The sequence below is a fragment of the Gigantopelta aegis genome, chromosome 5 (genome assembly GCF_016097555.1).
Source record: "Gigantopelta aegis isolate Gae_Host chromosome 5, Gae_host_genome, whole genome shotgun sequence".
Lineage (NCBI taxonomy): Eukaryota > Metazoa > Mollusca > Gastropoda > Neomphalida > Peltospiridae > Gigantopelta > Gigantopelta aegis.
In genome coordinates this window covers 23,937,165-23,959,997 of record NC_054703.1, presented here as the reverse complement: position 1 = coordinate 23,959,997, position 22,833 = coordinate 23,937,165, and the positions used below count along the sequence as shown (strand labels likewise).

Below are 22,833 nucleotides of genomic sequence, written 5' to 3'. Positions count from 1 at the left end.
GTTTAATAGGATTAGATTCGTCTTATGATTTCATAACAAATCCTAGGCATCGACGATTGCCAGAAAATCTGACAAGTTCACTGCATACGTTCGGCAGAGACGGATGAGTTGCACGAAGACTGCAATATTGCCAGCACCACCTACATCGCTTTGGTTTAAACGATATTTATTTCTGTTTATATTAACATATGGGATTGGTCAACAGGCATAGCCTATATAAAGACCTTTCCCTACATTATACTATTGAAATATTAGCTGGTCAACATGGACATTTTAGAAAGAACAAGATTTGTATTTAGTGTTGAAAAATGTAAAATTATTGCATATTTAACCTGTCAAAATATAAATATTTGTCTATAAATTAGAAGAGAGAAACAAGAAGAATAAAGAGAAGGTGAAAATGTTTGCTTTTGTGAATTGCTTTGTAGATGAGACTGTTTTCTTGTAGTGTTATGTTGGGATAGCCATATATTAATGTGTTTTCCCATAGTGTTATGTTGGGATAGCCATATATTAATGTGTTTTCCCATAGTGTTATGTTGGGATAGCCATATATTAATGTGTTTTCCCATAGTGTTATGTTGGGATAGCCATATATTAATGTGTTTTCCCATAGTGTTATGTTGGGATAGCCATATATTAATGTGTTGGTATTTAAATTTAAATGATTTAACCTGGATAAGTAGGACTGGTGCTCTCTATTATATACAGGGTAAAATAACAGGAAATGTTCCAAATCTTCAACGTGTTCACCTCAGGTACATATGGATTTTCTCCAACGAAGCGTGTAAATTTGTGGCCGTTTAGATCACTTATTCCTAATCGAAGTCTGCAGTGCAGTATTTGTAGTTCTCTTTCGCCCTCATACAAATGTGCAGGGACTGCCAAATCTTTTGCTTTTAATTAGTTCACTTTAACTGAGCGAGTCTAATTCATTGGTTGTACCGGCCTCGGTGGCGTCGTGGCAGGCCATCGGTCTACAAGCTGGTAGGTACTGGGTTCGGATCCCAGTCGAGGCATGGGATTTTTAATCCAGATACCGACTCCAAACCCTGAGTGAGTGCTCCGCAAGGCTCAATGGGTAGGTGTAAACCACTTGCACCGACCAGTGATCCATAACTGGTTCAACAAAGGCCATGGTTTGTGCTATCCTGCCTGTGGGAAGCGCAAATAAAAGATCCCTTGCTGCCAATCGGAAGAGTAGCCCATGTAGTGGCGACAGCGGGTTTCCTCTCAAAATCTGTGTGGTCCTTAACCATATGTCTGACGCCATATAACCGTAAATAAAATGTGTTGAGTGCGTCGTTAAATAAAACACTTCTTTCTTTCATTGGTTGTTGACTAAAGATTGTCCAATATTTTAGTTTGTACTACCAAATTACATGATTATGTTGTAATATTTATGGGTATATATATCACAAGGTATAATGATTACATTTCAAAGCAAAATGTAAATATGCCGTCATTAAGCAATTTTTGAGACGGCATCTTTAAAGGGACTGTCCTGAGTTTCCTGCAATGTAAAATGTTTCCTACTAATCAATCTTTCAACATCTACAAATACGCATTAAATATATTGTCTTGTTTACAATATCAGTATTTCTATATTCAATGTGTTTCTGATCGTCTTAATATTTGTAAGAAGCCCAAACTGGATTTTGTCTTTAAATGATTTCGTAGGTACGAAAAACAACAGTTTAGGTAATAAAATGAAATTTAACCTAATACAAATACTAGAACGATCACAAACACTAACATTTTATGCAGAAAAATATATTTGATATGTAATAACAGACGTTAAAAAGTCTCTGTTAGTTGAAAACATCTTTAAAATTGCAGCAAACCCAGGAATGTCCCTTTAAGCAACGTATTGCATGCCGCGATCGCCCCGAATGTTAGAAAATAGTCAGAAGTTCACTCGCAGCGAACAAAAATGGTTACATCTTCAGCAAACTCAGGACTGCCCTTTTATTAGCTAAATTTATTGTGTAGAATTGTAAACAGTGCAACATGTACTTTCAACGGTAAACATGAGAAACATAAATACATGCTTTCAATCTCTGAAATATATTTTCATTCCTTTTTCGCGGCATTCTATTTTTCGGTGTATCTTAGATTACGCATCAACCGGTTTCCTTTCCATCAATTAAAGGGACATTCCTGAGTTTGCCGCAATTTTTAAGATGTTATCGACTAACAGAGACTTTTTAACGATTGTAATTACATATCAAATATATTTTTCTGCTTAAAATATTAGTGGCTGTATATTAAACATGTTTCTGATCGTTCTAATATTTGTACTAGGTTAAATTTCATTTTATTTCCTAAAATATTTTTTTTTCGTACGTATGAAAGTATTTGAAGACAAACTCCATTTTGGGCTTCTTGCAAATATTAAGACGAACAGAAACACATTGAATATACAGACACTGATATTCTAAACAAGAAAATATATTTAATATGTAAGTTTAATCGTAGAAATGGATTATTAGTCGGAAACATCTTACAATGAAGCAAACTTAGGAATGTCCCTTTAAGAGAAACATCTTACAATGCAGCAAACTCAGGAATGTCCCTTTAATTATGAGGTACTACAAACATAAGGACAAACAGACGCAAAATTGACATCTTAAAACACTCATCATCAGCTTGGCCACAATGGAATAAATAAACTAGTAGACTTATCACTGTTTAAGTTCCATAAAAGTCACTATTAGGTATACGTGCTATAGAGCGTTCAATGTGCCGTTAACGATAATCACGAAAAGAAAAGAAAACTTAAGCGATAGTTGATTCTTTGGTGGATATAAATAAAGTATGTTATAGTTTAGAGATTTAAACTATTTTAAGTTTCATAAACGTCACTTTTAGCTATAAGTACTATACAGAGCGTTCAATAGTGAAGCATGTGCCGTTAACAAATAATCACGAGAATGAAAAACGCATTTTTTTTTTTAACTCTCAAAACTATCTTTCCATTGTTTTGTTTTTATTTCCAGCATTAACTCAACTATCAGTTACACTATTGCGTAAGTTAAAAAAAATGTCGATATTTGCTATAAGTTCTACGGGATATCCAGTAGAGTAATACTATTGTACACCTTCAATGATAATCACAAAAACACACAAAAAAACACAAAAAATCAGTCAGTACTCTTTAAACCTCTGAAATGTTTATCCACCGTTTTGACGTGTTTACTTCCACATATGAACAATCATCCAGCGTCATGTTTATTTAACTTGCATAAAAGTCGCTATTGACTACAAACTTGTACTACAAAGTGCAGATTTATAGAAGCATGTGTACCTTTAAGAATAATAAACAAAACACCACAACCAAAAACCAAATTAGTTCTCTGTAAATCAGTGAAATGTCTCTTTACCGTACTGCTTTTCTTAGTTTTTCACTTTACGTCTCTTGATCTCTCTATCTCTCTTTCTCTTATATTTACCCATCTACTGGCTTCCCACAATGCTTGCACATCATGCACACCCCGTTAATCTCCGCTGGCGGAGCCTTCCCTTTTCCATTCGCCATGGGCGCTGGACCGGCGGAAGTGACGTTCGCCTTTACGTCATCAGAGTCAGCCTCGCTATCTTCGACGCTGTCTGTCCTGAGGAAGTTCCCGGAGACGTCGCTCCCGTACGAAGACGTCTCCAGGATCTCGTCAATCTTCGAGTCCAAAGAGCCTTGCTTGAATCTGCTCGGCGCGCGCTTGATGGAGAAGTAGTTACTATCCAGACTCTGTTGCCGCATCTGATCCTTGAGCTTGATGCGTCGCCTAGGCGACAGGAGGATCATCTGCCCGTTGAAGTCACCGCGGCTGAGCTCCTTGGCGAACTCCACGATGACGTTGTTGTTGTCGAATATGGCCGCGAAGCTCCCGTTGATGAATTTCGGCGACATGGGCACGTTGCTAAGCAACAGGCTCATTCCGAAATCCTTCCGCTTGATGCTGGGGATGCGCATGATGTGCCGGTTGTTCGCTGGACCTACCTCAATAACCTCCTCCTCCTCAACCTCCTCCTCTTCGACGCTGTCGTCTTCCGAGAGAACCCTGGTGGCCATTTCCTGACAACAGAGGAAACAAAGCTTTGTGTTGACATAAATCTTAGATTTTCTAAAAGTCAACCACTATCATGGTTTAACGACACCACTAGAGCACATGAGGTATATATATATATATATATATATATATATATATATATATATATATATATATATATATATATATATATATATATATATATCGGTTATTGGATGTCACACGTTTGGTAATTTTGACGTAGTCTTAGAGAGGAAAGCCGCAACATTTTTCCATTAGTCAGGTCAGGTCAGGTCAGAGCAAGCTGTTGTAGCGTACGCCTGTCCTGGGCGCAGGTGTCGGCCTCAGCCGGTTCCTCCGTCCAGGACAGGATTTCCATTAGTAGCAAGGGATCTTTTGTACAGATAGAATAGCACATACTATGGCCTATAATATATTTTTCATTGAACATAAATATGTGAACATGAATGACGCCATGTCCCTTGCCAGGAATGACGTCATGTTCCTTACAAGGATTCTCAGCGTTCCGTCAATTCCATAAAATTCAACCAACGTTTCAGACGAAGTATCTTGTGTTATATAATGAAACTTTTGTTAATCGTAATATAGAACGTTGTAATAAATACGGAACCACATACCAGTTGTTTTGACATGTTATTTATTGCACTCGTTTATAATGCGCACGATTTATACTTCTCGACCACTAGACGGTCTCGTGGTATAATATTCTTGCACACTATAAACTCGTGCAATAAATAACATGTCAAAACAACAGGCATATTGTTCTGTCTATGTTTTGGCCAAATATAACTTTAAAGAGACATTCCTGAGTTTGCTGCATTGTAAAATGTTTCCGACTAATAAAATATATCTACGATTAAACTTACATATTAAATATATTTTCTTGTTTAGAATATCAGTGTCTGTATATTCAATCTTAAGGTCGTCTTAATATTTGTAAAAAGCCCAAACTGGATTTTGTCTTCAAATGATTTCGTACGTACGAAAACAAACAAAAAATCAGGAAATAAAATGAAATTTACGCTAGTACAAATATTAGAACGACCAGAAACACGTTTAATATACAGCCACTAATATGTTATGCAGGAAAATATATTTGATATGTAATTACAATCGTTAAAAATTCTCTGTTAGTCGAAAACATCTTAAAAATGGCAGCAAACTCAGGAATGTCCCTTTAATAGCATTTAAAAACGACAGTTTGAACCGTAATGTTCTAAATCCTGTAATATTAAAAAATGGAATAAAGACGAGGATTTGAAAAGAAGCAACCAATCAAAACATCTACTCAATATGGATTTGACCCGGAAGTAAATGACTAGAAGCATCATTACCTGTATTATCTTCCAGTCTAGTGCGATGTCTCCCTCCGTGGTGTACTGTGACGTCACCGTGAAGCGGATGACGTACTTATCTTTTAAAGCCGCAGGTACCATGTGCACCTTCCCGGATTTGTTAAGTTTCTTCAGTAGCTCTTCTGTGTACGCATTATCTCCCTTGAAACAAAACGTGCACATTCCACAAGTAATAGGACATGCATGTACGTATAGTACTGTCTCTCTTGAATATTTACGGATAACAATGTACATATTATCTCCCTTGAAAATAACATTTAATAATATTTGGGGCAAGCCATCTATCCATTGACTCCTTTAAAAATAACTAACATATTTAATATTTAGAGCTAGACATGTGCGCATTACCTCCCTTGAATTTAAAAAAAAATAAAAATATATTTAGGGATAGTCGTGTATGCATTACCTACATTGAAAATACTTCTTACATATTTAATAATTAATACATAGGACTAGCAATGTTCATATAATCTTACTTCAAAATAGCTTAAACGTTTAACAAGTAAACTTTAAAACTAGTCATATGTTTGTATGTGTTTCTTTCTTTCCCTGTCTCCGTCTCTGTCTGTATATCTGTTTCTCTCCGTCTCTCTCTCTCTCTCTCTCTCTCTCTCTCTCTCTCTCTCTCTCTCTCTCTCTCTCGGTCTGTCTGTCTGTCTCTCTGTATATCACTCTCTCCCACTCTCTCTCTCTCTCTCTCTCTCTCTCTCTCTCTCTCTCTCTCTCTCTCTCTCTCTCTCTCTCTCTCTCTCTCTCTCTCTCTCTCTCTCTCTCTCTCTCTCTCTCTCTCGATATTTACCCTCAGTCTAAAGACGACCATGCCTAAAACTCTTTCTGCTGGAACCTCAAACCTGTCATCCTTCTTCACCATCATCTCAAATGTCTTGGCCAGACGTACACCCTGGAAATAAAATATAACACTCTCTAGAAATGAAGAGCCTAAAGATAAAACATTAACAGTTTAACATCCTGGAAATAAAACATTAACAGTTTAACATCCTGGAAATTGAAAAATACAAACACTCCACATAAAACATTACAAACCCTGCAGATAAAACATTACAAACCCTGCAGATAAAAAGTAACAAACCCTATAAACTTACAAACTCTGTAGATAAAAGAGTAACACCGTGGAAATGAAGCATTACCATCCCTGAAAAAAAACAACTTTACAAACCCTGTAACTTAAATATTAAAAGCCTGAATATAAAACATAAACAGTTTAACATCCTGGAAATTAAAAATTAAAACGCCAGGAATAAAATATTAACACTTTGGAAATAAACATTAAAACCCCCATAATAAAACATTAACAACCTAGAAATAAAACAATAACACCCTAAAAATAAAACAATAACACCCTAGAAATAAAACATTAACAACCTAGAAATAAAACAATAACACCCTAGAAATAAAACAATAACACCCTAGAAATAAAACATTAACAACCTAGAAATAAAACAATAACACCCTAGAAATAAAACAATAACACCCTAGAAATAAAACAATAACACCCTAGAAATAAAACATTAACAACCTAGAAATAAAACAATAACACCCTAGAAATGAAACATTAACACGCTAGGAATAAAATGTTAACACCCTGGAAATTAACATTAAAAACCCTGAAAATAAAACATTAACATCCTGGAAATAAAACATTACCACCCTGAAAATAAAATACCAAAAGCCCTTGAAATTAAACATTAAACGCCTAAAAATAAGACATTAACAGTTTAACACCATGGAAAAAAGACATTAATCTTGCATATCCCCAACACAACTTGGTCGAACCCACCCCTGTGATGAGCTTTAGGTCTGGCCCTTACCTCACGGACATGTTTCTGTATTCCTGCAACTCCAAAGGAACGAATGACAAACCAGAGTTTGAGAGCTCTGAATCTTTTACTCAGTGGAACCTGCCAGTGCTGAAAACAAAAAATATATGAAAGCCATTGTCATATATTAAAATATTGTATTACCCCAGCAGGCACTCATAACGGGGAAAACAAAAATAATAATTTCTCACACTGAGAAATTATCAAGCATTGGTTTAACGTACACTACTATTGGACAATTTGACGCCAACAAACCAATCACCTTGTCGGTACTAAATATGACGCCATCACGATTTGGCAAAGCACACACAATGACATCACTTAGTTTATAGCGTTTGTGTTTACGTCTTTCTGGTTTCAGTGTTAAACTTGTAATAAAATGGTAGTTTAAATCAATTCATTATAGATTTTTTTTTATAGAATATATTGAACTTTGGGTTTTAAAAATTATCTGTGAACCGTGAATAATATACAAAGTTAAAGCAATACCCAGAACAGTAAAGTAGTTTACGTCGTTTCTGTACACATGAACGTGTAGCCGACGTGGGCTATATCGAAAATAAAGGCTTTTAAAAAACCCCAAATAGCTGGGGTAATAAATAGAATAACAAACTCGGTACCAGTTATTATCAAATTTATGTCCCTCGTGAAATAATTTTAAAAAATTATTTCACTTGGGACCTAAATTTCATAATAAGTGGTAACTCGTTTATTATCCTCTATATCCACATAGTTCAAGATGTACAGTGAAATATATCCAGGATCATAATGATTTCACGTGCACAACGATTGACGTAATTTTGGGAAGCGACGTCATAACATAATGCGGCAGCGCCAGTCTTAGCTCTATATAATCGCTTACCGTAAATAAAATGTGTTGAGTGCGTCGTTAAATAAAACATTTCTTTCCTTCTATATAATCGTAAATAAAATGTGTTGAATGCGTCGTTAAATAAAACATTTCCTCCCTTCCATATAACCGTAAATAAAATGTGTTGAGTGCGTCGTTAAATAAAATAGTTCCTTCCTTCCTTCCATCGAGGTGGTTCGATCCTGCGACGCAAGCACATCAAGCGAGCACTCAGTCGACTGAGCTGAGAGCCGCTTTAAGGATCCGCAGGGCCTGTAGCACAAATAACCGCGGGGTCCCCTTTTCCAGGATATATATTTTACAACCCTCTTGGTGAGAGGGGATAAATGACCTGGGTCCTGTTCCACGAAGTGATCTTAGCCCTAAGATCATCTTAACTGGGGGAAATAAATGTACACATAATCGCGGAGCCCCCTGAAGCGCGGGGACCGTAGCACGTGCTACATGTGCTACTAGGATAAACTGACTCTGACTGAGCTAAATCCCGTCCATCGCCCACAATTCGCCATCCATCCGTCCGTCTACCCATCCCACTATCTATCCACCCGTGTTTGTGATACGTACCATATAATCAATGGCAGCACCTGTAAAGACAAAAGACAGTCATCACATAGATTATAAAATCATATTATGTAACATTTAGTGAAATATCTTAAAATATCAGTGAAATAAAAGTGTTATCAGTCACTCAGTGACGATAACACATTTTAGAGTGAAACTTTCACCGTTTCACTCTAAAATGTGTTATCGTCACTGTAGAAAGTGTTATATTCACTGTAAGGAATCCGGAACTATTTTGCTGCTGGCACTTTAAAAATAAAGGTAAATTACAGGTAAGTACTTCTGTAATTATGAAAAACGGCTTTAATAGTAAAACATAGGTCGTAGTGTTTAAAAACTAGGGTTTGTCACTTTAAAAGTGACATGCTTCGATATTTACACAGTTTGAGAGAACGTTTGGTTTGTTTTAGTAAGAATATCATGTAATGCAAGTTATATAAATACACCATGAAATCTTAATAACTATAGTTATTTCTTTCGTTTTTTTTATAGTTTATACTTTGTTTTTAAAAAAACCCATAAAAGTTGAGGTCGCAGATATTGTAAAATGACATAATTTGTAATACGTAGACAACATCGTACGTTAAATAACTTGTACAACTTTCTGTGTGTATAATATATGCACTTTATAAATTCACAACAAATATTTTAAAATAAAACTTTTACGATTATTATTATTGTTATCATCATCATCGTCGCCGTCGTCGCCGTCGTCGCCGTCGTCGTCGTCAGTATTATATTATTATATTAGTGTTGACACACACACACACACACACACACACACACACACACACACACACACACACACACACATATATATATATATATATATATATATATATATATATATATATATAAATTTAACTTTGATGAATGGTTTTACAAAGAGCGCTCATCTTGTCAGGAGCAGTAATATTAAATAATTCCAGACTTCAGTAGTTCTTCATGGTTTTCTTGCTACAGCTCTGTTTCGTATGGTCAAATAATGACCACACTCTTCAGGCAATATTAACGAATACTGTTGAAAACGTTTTTAACAGTATTCGTTAATATTGCCTGAAGAGTGTGGTCATTATTTGACCATACGAAACAGAGCTGTAGCAATAAAACGATGAAGAACTACTGAAGTCTGGAATTATTTTATATATATATATATATATACTGTACAACGATGATAGACTTACCTGAATTTTCGTGTTTTAGGTATAGCGGGTCGACGTTGAACGTTCTGTGCAGTGCGCCGCTATTTTTCACCCTGCGAAAGTAAAATCAGAACATTATTATTTAATCACAAAAACAGGATGGGCAAATGCATAGAATATGTAAAGTTTGTTTTATTTAACGACGCCACTAGAGCACATTGATTTTTTTTATCTTATCATCGGCTATTGGACGTCAAACATATTGTAATTCTGACACTGTTTTTAGAGGAAACTCGATGTCGCCACATAGGCTACTCTTTTACGACAGGCAGCAAGGGATATTTTATTTGCGCTTCCCACAGGCAGGATAGCACAAACCATGGTGCAAGTGGTTTACAACCTACCCACTGAGCCTTGCGGAGCACTCACTCAGGGTTTGGAGTCGGTATCTGGATTAAAAATCATGCCATGCCTCGACTGGGATCCGAACCCAGTACCTACCAGCCTGTAGACCGATGGCCTAACCACGACGCCACCGAGGCCGGTCACACATAGAATATGCTTCTTGTGGCTGCAACCCGAATTTGTTTTATGCAGAACAGAACAGAACAGAACAGAATTTATTTATACTCTGGCCGTTCAGCAACGGCATAGGAGGGCTACATAATATAAAGGAACATATATATATACATGAAGAATTTGGGATTTACAATATAAATGTATATATGTACACACATTCACTTCACAATATACACATGACAAGATGGTGGTTGACAATATATGCAGTAAATAAGTTATTTTCCAGTATAAACAGTACAATCCTTAAATACTGTTAGTTTGGATGCATTTTGAGCGTTTAAAGATATTAGTAATAACATTTATTAATTTTGATAAGTTCTTTAATACACTGATTCGTTTACTGTTCATGAGTTGTTTGAATTTGAAAGTATTTGGTCGTGTATAATAATATGGATGTAGAAACTGGACCCTGGAATCATGAAAATATTTACAGACCAAAATGACGTATGACGAATGACATACATTATGAGAATAATTAATATAGGTCTGATGAAAACTTTATACATGTATGTTACTTACGGGAACACATTAGGTTTTCCTTAGGAATGTCATGAACACGTTGCCTTATTGAAAAAACTTCTCTTTTACAGGAATTTTAGCAGAGAAAGAAAGAAATGTTTTATTTAACGACTCACTCAACACATTGCATTTACGGTTATATGGCGTCAGACATATGGTTAAGGACCACACATGTATTGAAAGAGGAAACCCTTTGTCACCACTTCATGGGCTACTCTTTTCGATTAGCAGCAAGGGATCTTTTATATGCACCATCCCACAGACAGGGTAGTACATTCCACGGCCTTTGATATACAAGTCGTGGTGCACTGGCTGGAAAGAGAAATAGCCCAATGGGCCCACAGGCGGGGATCAAACCCAGACAGATCGCGCATCGAGGGAGCGCTTTATCACTGGGCTACGTCCCGCCCCTTTTTAGCAGAGGGGAAGAGGTCGGGGATAAAACTATGGCCAGCGATGTTCATGGTGGGGAGGGGGTCGAGTCATGGTCATCCTTAATATATATATATATTTACTTTTATATATATATATATATATATATATATATAAAAGTAAATTTACTTGAGATGGTAGGGGTATCGACCCCCGAAACCCTCCCCCTGCACAGACGCATGGGTAGATACAACGTTGGATAATAATAAAAAAAAACCTATAAAAATGCCTCAGCTTAATATGCAGTTGGAGATACAAGGACTAAGATGTGGAGATGGACAGCAAAAAAACGTAGGACAGGAGAAACAGATAGGTCGAGAGGAAATAAGATGGAATTCGAAGAAAACAAAGGAAAGAAGGAAAGAAAGACTTCTTTTTTTTTACCGACGCACTCAACACATTTTATTTACAGTTACATGGCGTCGGACATATGGTTAAGGACCACACAGATATTGAGAGAGGAAACCCGCTCCTGGAAAGAAGGAAGTAGGATATACATAAAAAGTAAAGTTTGTTTTATATAACGACACCACTAGAGCACATTCATATATTAATAATCGGCTACTGGATGTCGAATATTTGGTAATTCTGACTCATAATCAATAGAGGAAACCCGTGACATTTTCTTAATGCAGAAATGGATCTTTTATATGCACTTTCCCACAGACAGGAAAGCACATACCACGGCCTTTAACCAGTTGTGGTGCACTGGTTGGAACGAGAAAAAAACAATCAGTTCAACGGATCCACTGAGGTGGATCGATCCTGCGACGCAAGCGCTCAACCGACTGAGCTAAATCCTGCCCCCCCCCCCCCCCCCGATAAAAATAACTGAACTCTTATTTTTAATTTCCTCTTCGTATTCTTGAAATCAGAGGGCGGGACGTAGCCCAGTGGTAGAGCGTTCGCGTGATGCGCGATCGATCCCTGTCGGTGGGCCCATTGAGCTATTTCTCGCTCCAGCCAGTGCACCACGACTGGTATATCAAAGTGTATGTGTTATCCTGTCTGTGGGATGGTGCATATAAAAGATCCCTTGCTGCTAATCGAAAAGAGTAGCCCATGAAGTGGCGACAGCGGGTTTCCTCTCTATATGTGTGGTCCTTAACCATATGCCTGACGCAATATAACCGTAAATAAAATGTGCTGGGTGCGTCGTTAAATAAAACATTTCCTTCCTTCCTTTTTGAAATAACTTACCACATAGCCGTACAATCGAAATTGACCATCATCCATTTGGAAGGATTGAAAGCAAAGGAGTGCGCATGCTCCACGCCTTCCATCCATATCCGGTACTCTGGGCAGATGAAAGCAGTACCGGCATAAGCAGCATCGATGTGGAGCCAAAGACCCTCGGTTTCACCTAAACAACGAATTTAATATATACTTATTATAAACAATGAATGAATATAATTATATTAATATTTAAAACAAATAGTGTCAGCTAGCAGGATTTGAACCTACTGCACCGATTCGCTTGGCCGATTTGATAACCCGCGACCGTAACCACTCGGCTAACCATAAAAACAAAGTTCTAAATATCACTAAACAATGAATTTAAGTTTATATATAATTATTATAAACAAGGACCCTCCAGGGCCGTACCCTGATCAAAATCAAAATGTGTATGCTATTTTCTGGAGTAAAAAAAGAAAAGAAAAAAGAGAGATAAATTCTCGGGGCTGGGGCAACTGCCCTCTGCCCCCCCCCCCCCCCCCCCCATCCGGAGGGTACGGCCCTGCTCTCGGTTTTAAGTGTTTTGAGGTTTAGTGCGTTTTCTTGGGGTTGGAGGGGTTATGTTTTAATTTTTTCTTGTTTTTTGTTTCTTTTTAGTGTTTGTTAGGAGGTTTTTTGTTTTGTTTTTTATTATTTGGTATGACAGTCACTGGTGTCGTGTACTATAGGAACATGTATACTTACATACGGGGCCGAGCTCTTTGAGGTTGTCGAACGCACACGCACCGGTTGTACCCAGAGTGGCACACAGCTAAAAAAACAACACATCTCCGTTTAGCTAATTATATTCGTACTACGTAAGTAATTTAAATACACCCCCCCCCCCCCCTAGTTTGGCTTCAATTTTAATTAGTATATTTTTAATTTAGTAATTTATTCCAAATTAAATGTATCCCTTCAATTAAAAGTCCCTGTTTCTGTCCTGGATAGGAGGGATGGCGCAAATCGGAAGTCGTGCCCAGGATGGACGTGCCTAACCTTCAGTGGATATGGGCACGTTTATGGAATTTCCCTTCCTTTCTTCCTAATTCTTAACAAAGCAAAGTCAACATTATGTTGTACGCAAGGGCAGTGGAACAGAGAAGGATACCTCCCCCCCCCCCCCCCCCCACCCCACTTTTTCATGTCACTGTGCTCAGAAGGTTGAGAATGCCATGTTTTAATACAACAGACTCAAATTTTCACGGGGAGCTTACGTTTAAATGTCCCCTCCCCTCCCCAGGAAGTTCAGGCCCACTATATATGTATCTTCATCACCCAGACCAATTCTCCTCACCACTTTCAAAAAATCAAGGTAGTTATGGTAATGTATTTTATTTGTTTACGTATATCAACGTTGGTTTTTTAGAGTATAGGGTATATACATATTGTTGCGAAAATAAGCGTACGAGACAGGGATAAAGAGGGAAACTGCCTTGTTTTTTCGTACGTACAAAATTATTTGAAGATAAAACCCACTTTGGGCTTCTTACAAATAGTAAGACGACCAGAAACACATTGAATATACAGACACTGACACCAAACAAGAAAATACATTTAATATGCAAGTTTACTCGTAGAAATATTTTATTAGTCGGAAACATCTTAGTGCAGCAAACTCAGGAATGTCCCTTTAATATGTAACACTAGATATGTACATTCGAGTCCAGGTGCAAGTTTGGACCTCAGTTTATCTTTGAATTTCGTTTGTTACTGAAACTTTAAAATAATAATAATAATAATAATAATAAATTAAAAAAATCAATGACACTTCGCTAGTTTCCGTACATTACGGAAGTTGACGGAAACCGATCATATTGCGTCAACAATACGATGACGTTCAATATGCTTATGGACGTCAAAGTTGCTCTACGCACATTCGTGTGTGTTTAGCTTAATTTAGAAATATTTGAACGATATAGCTATTTGACGTCCATGAGCATATTTGGTGTGTGCAAGAGAACATTATATTATTTTCAATGGATTTATAAAAGATTAATTGCCGTATATATATTATGAAGAAGGCGAAGCTCTTACAAGGGATCTCTGCTATTTTAATAACGTTCAACAGTGTGGATATCACGAAGACAGGTCAGTGAATTTATTTATAATATAGTTTAGTAAAATATATTTTAAATAAAATAATAAAAAAGAAAAAGAGGGGGACAACTGAATATTTTTATATTTTATATACCGTATTTCCTCTAAGCGCCGGGCGCTTATTCATTTCAAAACGGTCGCATACCCGGCGGTTTTGTTTGTTTGTTGTTTGTTTTGTTTGTTTGTTTGTTGTTGTGTTTTTTTGTTTTGTTTTTTAATTATGCCAGGGAGTAATCAATTTTCAGCTGTCTTACCCGACGTTTATTGAAGGCCCGGCGCTTATTAGAGGCTCGGTGTTTATTCTGTTGCAAAGTATTACAGACCCGGCGCTTATTGGAGGAAATACGGTAAAATATTACGCCATAGGTATATTACTATAGCAACCCCGTACATAGAAAGGGATCAGCCCGTCTTCTCTGTCTCGATCTATGGCTTCTTGAAGCGTGTCTCCGCGCAGACTCAGATTGTTGTCGGTGGGCAACAGCCTCATTTTCACCAGGCCAATCAGGCCAGCTTTCTCGACGGAGGAGTGCGCCTAAAAACGAGAAGGAAATTAGGATAAGAAAAGGAACACAAAATGTTATGAAATGAAATTTGTATATACAAAATGATCTATATTTAAACGTGTATCACTGTCATCATCCAGGAGATAACCATATGACTTTTTTTTTGTATATAGATGCTGTCCGTAAATGCCATTTTTAACTGAAGAAGGCATGTGGTTAATTTAACACATGGTCGAGATATTTAGAAAGCAGAGAAGAGAGAGAGAGAGAGAGAGAGAGAGAGAGAGAATAAGAGAGACCGAATGACAGAGATGGAGAAAATGACAGATAGCTGAAGTAAGAGAGAGGGAGAGATAATGACAGAGAAAGGTAGAGAGAGGAGGAGATACAGGGAGAAAGAATGACAGAAAGAGATAGAGACAGAGACAGACAGAGACAGATAGTGAGACAGAGGTAGAGATGAGACAGTGTGGGACACACTGGCTACATCTACCGAAATATGGTATGAATGTATAAATGGATGGATCGACCGAAATAACCTCATTTTTTTGTCATATATAAACAGATACATATGTAGCCTATGCCCCCTCACTAGAGATTATGCCCCTACCTCCCCACCCCCTCCTAACTTCAGATATCGCCTTACGGGCCTGGTTGCGGTCGACAGATGGACTGACTCCAAGAATCTGCCCTTCTGAATTACCTGATCCGAGCAGTAGCCCACGAGCCTGGCGTTGATGTCCGCGGCGTCGATTCCGCTCTGAACACAGAGGAACCTGCGAATTGCTTCAGACCGAGCGGCTAGAACTGACACGAACGTCGCGTCGCTCGAAGTCGTCTAAAATACAAAAAACAAGAAAACATAACTCTGTTTTAAAACTTTGTATGAAAACTGTAACTAACTCGATTTAAGAAGGAAGGAAATGTTTTATTTAACGACGCACTCAACACATTTTATTTACGGTTATATGGCGTCGGACATATGGTTAAAGACCACACAGATATTGAGGGAGGAAACCGGCTGTCGCCACTTCATGGGCTACTCTTTTCGATTAGCAGCAAGGGATCTTTTATGTGCACCATCCCATAGACAGGACAGGACATACCACGGCCTTTGATGTACCAGTTGTGGTGCACTGGCTGGAGCGAGAAATAACGAAATGAGCCCACTACCCGGGATCGATCCCAAACCGACCACGCATCAAGCGAGCGCTTTACCACTGGGCTACCTAAATCGACTGCGTCACATCAACGTATACACCATTATGTATTTACTTGGGACACGTGGGGAAGGTTAACATCCCTAAGTTCAGCCAGCAAACGTTTCGCTAACGTTCGCGAACTATTTGATTGGTTCCCGACGTGGTCATATGGTTTATACCGTGAAGCGCATAAACCAGCATGGGCGGATCCAGGAAATATTTTTAGGGGGGGACCAAAAAAGAAGGGCACATTGACTCGTCAAAAGGGCACCTTACTACAAGTTTTGATATTTACAATTAATATGAATTCCTACAGTTCTACGTCATAATATACTAGCAATAATGAAGTAAATTGGCGTCACTCGCCTTAGAACCTCAATGGGGCCCCATTGAGACTCAATAACACAGACACATATCTGCAAGCTTGCGCATGTACACGAAAATCTTGATTTCATTTATCTACAATATAATTATTGTTTACTTAAAAAAAAAAAAATTCTACAAACAAAAAGGGCACTTGGACATTTTGAGGGCACTTGAACAATTTTGGGGGGGGACGCGTCCCCCCCCCCCCCCCCCCCCTTGGATCCGCCCATTAGACTGGTTGTCTAGCGGACGTTGTTTTCTGCTCGGTCTGGCTCAACGAAGACCAGGCTTCGGTTGCGAATTGTGGTTAAGCCTTGTCACTTATAGATGGTAGGTACTGGGTTCGCTTTCCGGTACCGACTCCCATCCAGAGTGGGTAAGTGTATTTAAAGCCACTACACTCAATTCCGTTTCACTAATCACCACCCCCACCCGCCTGCTACCGATTTGATCGGGCTGCTGGTGCTCCCTTGCACCTGCCAGTGCAGGCGGTCCCTCCTCTCCCCTCCCCCACCTTTCCAGTCATGGACGGAGGAGCCGGCCAAGGCCGCCTCTTGTGCCCACGACAGGCGTGCGCTACAAAAGCTTGTTCTGAATGTGCACGTAAAACCCTATGGCATGACATGACATAATTCCGTTTCACTAATCACTAACAACGAACCACTAACACAGAAGTGTTTGTGTGTGTGCCTAAGACAGCGTGCTTGAACCTTAATTGGATATAAGCACGGGAATAAGTATAGGCTAAAGAAGAGGGATGGGGTTAGCTCAGTCGGTAGTCCGAAGGGACGTAGAATGTGTGCTTCTTCCACGTCCGAACTTCGTTACATACCCGATATGTAGCTGGTATTCAAAACATGTGACACCATGTTTCAAACGTTTCTCAACCGAAATAGTGCAACAAATGGACACACAAACCACAAATGTCTAACCTACCGTACTAGAGGTGACTATAATACTTGAGGTAACACCTGAAGCATACAGTGTTTCGCCCGATTTGATCTTTTGATGCTGGGCGTCCGCGATGAACCATTAAGTGGTTGAACGGAACCAATGACGCCCCCCCCCTCTTCCCCCCCCCCCCCCCCGAAGCGTATGCCTCACACTCGACCCCCGGCCTAATCATGATAGGCACTCTTACTAACTGGAGGCCAGCCCCAACCTCTGGCTTGCAACCGAAGAAACCACATGTCCAAAGTCCCTAGCCCGGCAGACAAAGTTAAGACCGTGCGTCCTGACTTGACTTTCCCGACTCCGGGACAGGTACCTAATCCTCAATGGATCCTGAGGCAGCGGGACCTCAGGCGGTACCTCACTCGGGGCCTCCCCCCCCCCCCCCCCCCCCCGATACAACTCGTTGTAGTCCCGGCCAGTGAGTGCTACCGAGCAGCTGAGTCGGGACTATGTCTCCACCGCTCGGGGTTCAGCCCTGCTGCCAAGACTGCGCACTCAGAGATTCGACTTATTTACTCAAAAGAATGAATGTCAATTATTTTCTGATTAGCTATTAGACCATAATGTCACGCATGGTATTGTTCCATTTTGACGAAAGTGGGTCTAAGCAACCCATAAATGAATTAAAATCCACTGTCATTGACACTGTTGACTAGTTCTAATGGCGAAAACATGCTTACATTTGCACGTAAATTAGGGCGAAAACGAAAGGTCTGCTAAGTGCCCATAACTTGCTTTTTCACAAAGCGCTTCATTTGCACGCTTTGCACGTGTATTCCATGTTCCCAATGCTGAATTTCCGTATAATTGGAGCTTGCGTTCGTGTATGGTGCACACTCCAAATTCGACAATGGTACGACTTCAACTGACTATCGAAGATCGAGGAAGGGCTATTGCTTGGCTTCAGGATGGCAATACGCAAAGAAATGTTGCTCTGAGACTTGGTGTCAGTCAGAGTGTCGTTGGGCGACTGTGGCAACGGTACCAAGCAACGAATTCTGTTCGAAATCGTCCACGTTCGGGAAGACCCCGAAGCACTACAAATAGAGAGGACCGCTACATCACCAATATGGCTCTACGTCAACGCACAACCACTGAACGCCGATTACGTGACAATCTGCGGACTGCGACTGGAACTCGAGTGTCTGATCAAACCATACGCAATCGTCTGAGAGCCAATAATCTACGCTGCCGTCGCCAGGCTGTTCGACCACCACTCCTACCACGTCACAGAACGGCCAGATGTCACTGGTGCACTGCTTCATCTGCGGTGGCAACGTGTTCAGTGGGGTCAAGTGATGTTCACTGATGAGTCCAGGTTTAGTCTCCAGTTCAACGACGGTCGGGTTCGTGTCTACAGACGTCCTGGGGAGCGCTTCGCTGACGTTGACGTTAGACAACGTCACCGGTTCGGTGGTGGCAGCGTCATGGTGGGGGGCGGCATCTCTATCCATCACAGGACTCCCCTCTATGTGGTGGATGGCAATCTGAATGGAATCCGCTATCTGAATGAGATTATCCGGCCGTTGGTTCTTCCCGGCCTTCAGCAGATTGGCGGCGGGGCAGTTCTGCAGGATGACAATGCCAGACCCCACCGCGCCAGGGTGGTAACGGACTTTCTCAGACAACAAGGTATCGGCAGGATGGATTGGCCAGCATATTCGCCTGACTTGGCCCCAACAGAGCACGCCTGGGACGAATTAGGCAGGAGAGTTCGGGATAACCATGCCTTCCGGCCAACCTTCATGATCTGGGTCAACTTCTTATGGCAGAGTGGCAGGCCATTCCCCAAGAGTTCTTCAGACGTCTGATCAACAGCATGAGGCAACGATGTGTCGAGTGTATTCGCGCCAGGGGTGGATTCACACACTATTAAACGAATGTTCTAATGTGTAAAATCCATGTTTGACAACCTTCAACTTTGACAGCATGTCATGTGACTTTCTTGTAACAGTGACGTTTATTTGTGGTTTTTTGTAAATATGGAACAATAAATAAAACATTTGGTGTAGTTTACATCATCAATCTAATATACTCTGAAACTTATTTGGTTATAAATTTTTGACCCTTAAATTCTTTTGAGTATATTTGCCGAGTGGCAAATGATTATTGGGGTCTTGCGACCCTTTACATCCCACTGGTGCAGCTGCGTTTTTAGCTCGTAGCCCATTGTGAAGGTAAACCGACACATGCCCTTAATGTCTACTACCCAACTCTCACGTGGCACCTCACTCCGACTAACGGCCAAGGGAGACCTTTCAGACGCAGTGGATTCCCGGACGTAACGCCGCAAGGGATACCGAGGGTGAATGTCTTCACTCCGCCTTTTCACGCAAGGGAGTAGAGCCTCAAGCCCTCGAGCCTCACGTTGCTGCTTAATCCCGATTGAAGTACTTGTGTCATTTTATTAATTAAATAAATCTTCCAACGACAACCGTCAAAAGTCCCCCGCCATTTTAAATATGCTACATAGAGGGAAGCAACTCGAAGTGAACGTTGGGAAAAGTATTGACGTTATGTGTCCCGTGCACTACTCAATCGGTAGAATGCTCGCCCGAGGTGCTTGTGGTCATAGGATCGAACCTTCTCAGTGGGCCCATTGGGATTTTCCCCATCCCTGCCATTGCTCTGTGACTGACGTATAAAAAATCGTGGTATGTGCTGTCTATTCTTTAGAAAGGTGCAAATAATAGATTCCTTGCTGCTGATGTTTAGTTTTTTTGTTGGGGGTTTTGTGGGGGTTTTTTTTTTGGGGGGGGGGGGGGGGGGGGGGGCGTCTTTCTTTCTTCTGAAGACTACATGTCGGAATTACCAAATGTTTAACATCCATCAGCCTATGAGAGTTAGGGTAACGGTTTAGTGTTATAGGATGATCCATTATGGGTTTGCTTTTTTTTTGTTTTTTTTGTTCAAAGAATGACTTCATGGATGTATTGGCATTACCTGTATGACGCCGCCTCCCATCGTTTGCTCGTTGCTATGGAGAAATTCCGTTGGAAGCCCGATCATTTTTCCTAACCAATCCATGACGATCGTTTCCAACTCGGTACACGCCGGACTGGAGGCCTGGTGGGGAAAGAAAAGAAGAATCAAAGAAAAGAATATTTGATGCAAAAAATAACGTTTGTTTTATTTAACGACGCCACTCGAGCACATTGATTTTTTATCTTATCATCGGCTATTGGACGTCAAACATATGGTCGTTCTGACACTGTTTTTAGAGAAAACCCGCTGTCGCCACATAGGCTACTCTTTTAGGACAGACAGCAAGGGATCTTTTATTTGCGCTTGCCATAGGCAGGATAGCACAGTTATGGATCACTGGTTGGTGCAAGTGGTTTACACCTACCCAATGAGCCTTGCGGAGCACTCACTCAGGGTTTGGAGTCGGTATCTGGATTAAAAATCCCATGCCTCGACTGGGATCCGAACCCAGGACCTACCAGCCTGTAGACCGATGGCCGGTGACTCTGATTTAAAGTGGCAATCTCAAAAACGGCGAATACCAGGGTTCGAAATTAACGACGGAACCGACGGCAATTGCCGTAGTTGTGATATAAATTACCTTCGGTCAGGGGCTTGACCGGTGTATTTTATTTATTTTTTGCCGATGGATAAACATAACTGCCGTCGGTTGAAGGGACTATTTTAGGTGTTTGTTGATTTAAAATTGCTGTAGGCAGGCTCAAAATTGCCGTGGATGTGCCAGTAAATATTTGATACATTACCCTGTTGTACATGTCTGTGTTACCGACTATAACAAATCATTGTTTTTGGGGTATTTTTGTTTGTTTTTACAATTTAAAGGGGCGGGGCGTTAGTGGAAAAAGCGTTAGCTTTGATGCGCGTCAGTTTCGATTCCAGTCGGTGGAATATTTGTACATTACCTGTTTGTACATGGCTGTGTTACCAAGCTATAACAAATCATTGTTGTTGGGGTATTTTTTGTTTATTTGTTACTGTTGGTTTTTTTCTTGTAAGGGGCGGGGCGTAGCCTAGTGGAAAAGCGTTCGCTTGATGCGCGGCGGGGCGGTCATTCCAGTCTGAATAGTTGATACGTTGTACATGGCTGTGTGTTACCAGTATAACAAAATCATTGTTGTTGGGGTATTTTTGTTTGTGGAAGGGGCGGGGCGTATAGTGGAAAGCGGCGTTCGCTTGATCGGTCAGTCTAGGATCGATTCCAGTCGGTGGAATATTTGATCGGAAATAGTAGCCTATTGCGTAGCGGCAGCGGGTTTCCTTCCTCAATATCTGTGTGGTCCTTAACCATATGTCCGACGCCATATAACCGTAAATAAAATGTGTTGAGTGCGTCGTTAAAGAAAACATTTCTTTCCTTCCTTCGAATTGTTTATTAGTATGCAGTGTTATTGTAGACGCGTTTGTGTTAATCTGTAGTTATATTTAGCTCAGCTTTGTGGGTTGTACTATATCAAATAAAATCCCATAGGCGACCGTGTTAACGTTTGTGTTTAAAAACACTATATGCAATATATAAATCAAACTATGACCCATAAATATCAGTACTACAACGCCTACCTCTGAGTATTAACTGAAGAAAATAGTACCTTTCATGGCTCATTTTCGGTATAACCAGTTGTTTCGCACAAAATGTGAGTACTTTTTTTACAGGTACCCCATACATGTTTCATGCACAAGGCTTCTTGACACAGTGGCACTAGTTGAAATAAAATTGCATACATTTTTTTGCCCAGATGAAACTAATGTTTTTACAACCAACACACTAATATTTACTACCAATCACAGGACGTGGTGTTAACTTCTCTATTAAAAGTTCTCGAACTTTGACCCAGCCGGAAGTTATTTGGTTTAGTACTATCTGTACTACTACTACTTGTGCCACCATGTTACAACCAAACAAATATTTTTTTATATACATGTACATGTGCCTACAGACATCAGTTTCGAGAAATAACTGCTAGTACATGGAAGACATCTTTTTTGTGAAGTTATGATTATTTGTTTTGTTCTCCTTGCGGCACTTACCCACGTGAAACCCAAACAGCCAATCGCATCAGCCAGCATGTCTCCTAGCAACGACGGAAATGAATTCAACGCCGGAAAGTAAGCGTTGCATGTGGGGACTCTGCCAGTGCGGACCT

The 22,833-nt window shown here is 40.0% G+C and overlaps 1 protein-coding gene across 4 annotated transcripts in view; it reads right to left on the bottom strand.

Annotated features, from left to right (window-relative positions):
* LOC121373443 (histidine decarboxylase-like) overlaps positions 1–22,833 on the bottom strand; it is a 73,250-nt gene that overhangs the window by 8,805 nt on the left and 41,612 nt on the right. For 3 of the 4 annotated variants that reach the window (XM_041500103.1, XM_041500102.1, XM_041500104.1), the window contains 12 exons: positions 22,718–22,831; positions 20,651–20,773; positions 15,889–16,023; positions 15,071–15,214; positions 13,285–13,351; positions 12,565–12,727; positions 9,877–9,947; positions 8,696–8,715; positions 7,252–7,350; positions 6,222–6,323; positions 5,402–5,563; positions 3,453–4,072 (listed from right to left, as the gene is read on the bottom strand). In XM_041500103.1, the coding sequence (XP_041356037.1) occupies positions 3,453–4,072; positions 5,402–5,563; positions 6,222–6,323; positions 7,252–7,350; positions 8,696–8,715; positions 9,877–9,947; positions 12,565–12,727; positions 13,285–13,351; positions 15,071–15,214; positions 15,889–16,023; positions 20,651–20,773; positions 22,718–22,831 (1,820 nt within the window). The remainder of the gene's footprint in view (positions 1–3,452; positions 4,073–5,401; positions 5,564–6,221; positions 6,324–7,251; positions 7,351–8,695; positions 8,716–9,876; positions 9,948–12,564; positions 12,728–13,284; positions 13,352–15,070; positions 15,215–15,888; positions 16,024–20,650; positions 20,774–22,717; positions 22,832–22,833) is intronic. The other variant, XM_041500105.1, reaches the window with a different exon arrangement.